Below are 5258 nucleotides of genomic sequence, written 5' to 3'. Positions count from 1 at the left end.
GGGAGCGGAGTTGACAGGGGCATGGCGTCAGGGAGAGGTGACCAATCTCCCTCTGAGGCCCCTTAAGGCCTGGGCTAACCCTTTACTCCCAAGGCAACAAGAGCAATGAGAGGGCCACCAGGCCAATTGTTCTGCAGCACATATCACCAGCACCATCGCAGCTGAATGCACCCGGCAGGTCTCGGACCTACGAGCCCCCTGGTGCAGGTTCTGACCACTGGACCCCACAGGAGCGTTCATAGGGGAGGTCTTTCCTGGCCCCACCTGAAAGGCCCAGACAGAAACAACAGAGAAGGTTGATAGACACGAAGCCCCTCATCAGCACTCAGAGGATGAAAATGACCTTGCGGCTCCTCAGTCTGCTATGACCACTTTCTTCCCCGATGAGGGACTGCAGGCTCCACGAGGCTCAGCCCCATTGAGCAGCGTCCAGAAACCATGATTGACAGGACTGGGTGCCATCAGCCCACTGCACCCTTTTGGTGGCTTCCATCTCCCTTATCTCATTGATTGGTTTTAAGCATGTGTTTCTTCTCTTTCTTTTTTCAATTTCTTTTCTTTTTCAATGTCCCAAACCAAGGTGTGTTTTGGTGGCCCCAGGAGCTTGTTGTCCTTTGTCATTTCTCAGTTTAGCCTTCTGACCAAGCAGTATGGATACATCAACCCCCTCAATGGAAAGAATTAAAAGATCCCTCAAAGTTAGGACAATCTCATGAATCTGTGGGGCACACTGGCCTCCCCTGCCACCGCCATGGCCCGGTGTTCTGGTTTGGGCCACTTTCAGTTCTTAGTAAGCTCCATCTTTCTAAGTAATGTGTTCTTCTTGGTTTCCTGAGGTTGGACACGGTGGGTGTGCGACACCTGGTGCCGCCGCCTCCTGCTCCTACGTGCCCCCATCTTCCCTCACAATTCACTTCCCAAGTCTGTGCTGCAGTCACCGCTGGCACTACCCTGACTATGGAACTCGTGGTCGCGGCTGAGCCAAGCGGTGAGGCCGCTTAGATTTCCTCTTTGTTTTTCCGGGAGTTGATGCTTGCCTAGCTTTATTTTCCATTTGAGCTCTTTCTCTGCATCTGGACCGATTCTTCCTGCAGCTTCTCAGCAACTTCTTCCTGTATTCCATGACTTCCACGCTGTCCGGAGTCTACTGACCTCCGGCCTGATCGAGGCTGGCTGCTCTCTAGGCTCCACCCCAGGCTGGTGGGCAGAATCTTCACTTCCTGTTCATGGACCGGCCGGTCCTTCTCAGCTCCTGATGTCACGAGAGACGCTCAGTCCCAGCCTCCCGTGTCAGAAAGGGGCTGTGATTTCCACGGGATCCCACGCTAGCCTCTTACCTCAGTCATCCACTCACGTCATCTGCTGCCCCTGCACTCCAGCCTCAGCCCTGCAGCGTGCGTTCCAGCTACGTCTCAGCCCTGCAGAGCACACGCCTGGCTTTGTGAGAATAAGTGTGTGAGTGCGCAGGTGAGTGTATGTGTGTGTGTGCATGTAATTGTGTGTGTATGCATGTGTGTGCGTGTGTTGGTGTGTTTGTGTATGTCCTCCAACTCAAAACACTCACTGCCCTCTCATGCTGACTCAATGCCAACTCACAGTGGCCCTATTAGGACAGGGTAGAACCGTCCCCCGTGAGTTTCCGAGACTGTAACTGTTAACGGGAGTAGAAAGCTCCATCTTTCTTCAGTGGAGCAGCTGGTGGTTTTGAACTGCTAACCTGTGGGATCCCAGTCCCCAACATAACCACAGTGCCGCTGCGGCTCCCCTATGTCCCAAACGTAAGGAAAAAAAAGTCGGTAAAGTAGATAAAACATAACATTCATCATTGGAATCATTTTTAATGTGTGATTCAATGGCATTTCATTATCTTCCCAGTGTTGCGTCACCATCTCTTTCTAAAACGTTTTCATCCACCCAAACAGAAACTTAGCCAGGACCCTCCCCTTCTCCCCTCCCCCCAAGCCCTCTAACCTACTTTGGCTTCTGCATACTTCCCCAACCCTAGCGAGTTCATGTAAATAAGATCTCACGTAAGGTTTGCCCTGGTGTTTGGTTTCTTTCACTCGGTGTAAAGCAATCCCAGAGGTGGGGCTACATGAAGCAGAACTGGGCATCAGGGCTGGAGGAGGACGCGTTAACGAGCTGCAGTAGGCAGATAGGCTTTGTTGGCCGAAAGTCGGAGGACTGGCAGCCCTTGCGCTCGAAGAAGAGCAACGCCTACAGCCTTCGGTGGATCACACGCCAACCCAAGGAAGATGACAGCCGCGCAGCTGAGCCACCACGCAACATCATGATCAACAGGGAAAAGGTGAACGGTGTCCCGATTTCATCGGACTTCGGTCCACAGTCAACACCCATGGACGCTACCGTCAAGAACTCACGTGATGTGTTTCACGGGGCAAGTCTGCTGCCAAAGCCCTCTGTACATTGCTCAAGGGCAAAGATGTCCCTCTGAGGACGAAGGTGTGCCTGACCCAAGCCATGGTATTTTCAAACGTCGCAGGCATCAAGGCTAGGCAATGAGTAGGGGAGAATGAAGATGAGTTTGATGCATTTGACTATTGCGGCTGCCATGGACATTCTGAGCGAATAGTCGGAGAAAGTGGCGTATAGGAAGAAGAATGCGGCATCAGAATGGGAGGAAGGTTTATCACCAACTCGAGCTAAGCGGAGACGCAGCCTTGCGTGCTAAAAGCGAGGACCTGCAGCCCTTGCTGATGGAGATCAAGGATCGCAGCCTGCAGTCGGGATCACAGCGCTGTGTGAAGAAGACCCAAATCCTCACATGTGGGCCAGCAGGGAACAGCATGATAAATGGAGGGACAAGTGTTTGTCTTCCTTGGATCCACAACTACTGTTCATGGAAGCAGCAGTCAAGAGAACAAAGGATGCACAGCACGGGGTCATCCGAAGCAAGGATGTTCCTGTGAGGACCAAGGTGCGCTGACCCAAGCCATGGTACTCCCCATCGCCTCATATGCATGTGAAATTTGGGCTCTGAATAAGGAGGCCCGAAGAAGACCTGAGTGTTTGAATTGCAGTGCTGGAGAAGAATATTGAAAGTACCATGGATTGCTAAAGGGACAAACAAGTCTGTCTGTCTTGGAAAAAGTACGACCAGAGGGTTCCTTTTTTAAAAAAAAAAATTTTATTGGGGCTCATACAGCTCTTATCACAACAATCACATACATTGTGTCAAGTACATTTGTACATTTGTTGCCATCATCATTTTCAAGGCATTTTCTTTGTACTTGAGCCCTTTAGCTCAAGTAGCCCTTTAGCCCTTAGTATCAGTTCCTCATTTTTTCCCTTCTCTCCCCCACCCACCTTCCCTCCCGAACCTTTGATAATTTATAAATTTTTTTGTTTTCATGTCTTACACTGACTGATGATGTTTCCCTTCACCCACTTTTCTGTTGTCTGTCCCCAGGGAGGGGGTTATATGTAGATCATTGTGAACAGTACGGTTCTCCCTTTCTCCCCCCACCTTCCCCTTTCCCTCCTGGTATCGCTACTCTCATTATTGGTCCTGAGGGGTTTATCTGTCCTGGATTCCCCATGTTTCCAGCTCTTATCTGTACCAGTGTACATGCTCTGATCTAGCCGGATTTGTAAGGTAGAGTTGGGGTCGTGATAGTGGGGAGGGGTGGGGTGAGGAGCATTAAAGAACTAGAGGAAAGTTGTATGTTTCATTGGTGCTATACTGCACCCTGACTAGTTCTTCTCTTCCTAGTGACCTTTCTGAAAGGGGATGTCCAATTGTCTATAGATGGACTTTTGGTCTCTAGTCTGCGCGCCCCCTCCTCATTCACATTGATATGATTTTTTGTTCTGGTTCTTTGATCCCTGATACCCGATCCCACCAACACCTCATGATCACACAGGCTGGTGTGGGCTTGTTGCTTCTCAGCTAGATGGTCACTTGATTATCTTCAAGCCTTTAAGACCTCAGATGCTGTATCTTTTGATAGCCAGGCACCATTAGCTTTCTTCGCCACGTTTGCTTATGCACCCATTTTGTCTTCAGTGATTGTGTGGCGCGGCTGAGCATCACGGAATGCCGGATCATTAGAACGATGTGTTCTTGCGTTGAGGGAGTACTTGAGTCAAGGCCTAATGTCCCTCTGCTACCTTGATACTTAACATAAATCTATGTACATAGATCTATTTCCCTATCGTTATCTATAAATGTATTTACATATGCACATGCCTGTATTTAGACTTCTAGAAGTGTCCTTGGCCTCCTGGCTCTTTCCTCTAGTTCCTCTTACTTTCCAGAGGGCTCCTGAAAGGTGAGGATGGAGAGACTTGACTTTGTCTCACGTATTTGGACACAGCGTCAGGAGAGGCTCCCTGGAGAAGGGCGTCATGCTTGGTAATGTGGAGGGGCCGTGCGCGCGAGAGGGAGGCCCTCCGAGAGGTGGGTGGGCACTGGCTGTGGCACAACACGGGGGCTCAGGGAGAGGCACGGTTGTGAGGATGCCGCGGGGCCGTGTGGCATTTCGTTCTGTTGTTCTGAGGCTTGCGGACTCGATGGCACCCAACAACAAGCACAGAGCTGCCAGAAGAAGGAACAAGCCCATCTTGGGAGAAGGGCAGCCAGACTGTGCCTCAGAGAGGACGATGGTGACTCCCGCCGACTCCGGCCGGACACGGCATGAACCAGTCAAGTTCGGTTCGTGGGGAAAAGAGGAAGTCACTTGTCACCACGGACCCCCCCCACCATGGGCTCAAACTGGGAATGGCGGCGAAGGTCATGCAGGACCGGGCAGTGTTTCTTTCTGCCGTCCACGGGGTCACGGAGTCCAGACGGGCTGGGCAGCACCTCACGACCGACCGCACTCTTGTCCAGCAGGGACTTTGCCTCCTCTGGGAAGGAGAGCTGCCTGCATCAGTCTTCGGCATCTTGGCCGAAGTGGTGACAGCTTCTCTCGGTGTCCTGCCCGCGTGCCTTCGGGCCTCAGCTGCAGCCCACCTGCCAGCCAGCTCCCCCTCGGCCGGGCGAAACGGAAACGCCATCGCGCTTCTTGACGTCGCCCTCTGTCCTTTGGAAAAACAAAACGAACTTTCACATTTTCAGAAACGTGTACGTGCCCCTGCCCCCAACCTCCGGTCCACCTTGAGGGCAGTTTGCTGGCATGAAGCTCACAAAAAGGGAGGGCCACTTCTGAACACCCCACCACCGCTGCCAACGTGGAGAAGACGGGCACAGCTGACGCCTGCCGAGTGCTCAGACCCCTCTCGCGTCTCCCCGGGTG

The 5258-nt window shown here is 52.1% G+C and overlaps 1 protein-coding gene across 1 annotated transcript in view; it reads left to right on the top strand.

Annotated features, from left to right (window-relative positions):
- Positions 1-2095: 2095 nt before the first annotated feature.
- SKI (SKI proto-oncogene) overlaps positions 2096-5258 on the top strand; it is an 87490-nt gene continuing 84327 nt past the window's right edge. Inside the window, exon 1 of the mRNA XM_045299226.1 lies at positions 2096-2381. Coding sequence (XP_045155161.1) covers positions 2096-2381 — 286 coding nt within the window. The remainder of the gene's footprint in view (positions 2382-5258) is intronic.

This window comes from Echinops telfairi, unplaced genomic scaffold (genome assembly GCF_000313985.2).
Source record: "Echinops telfairi isolate 266 unplaced genomic scaffold, ASM31398v2 ScPeMD7_7457;HRSCAF=8495, whole genome shotgun sequence".
Taxonomy (NCBI): domain Eukaryota; kingdom Metazoa; phylum Chordata; class Mammalia; order Afrosoricida; family Tenrecidae; genus Echinops; species Echinops telfairi.
The sequence above is the reverse complement of the archived record's forward strand: the minus strand, read 5'-3'. Positions and strand labels throughout refer to the sequence as shown.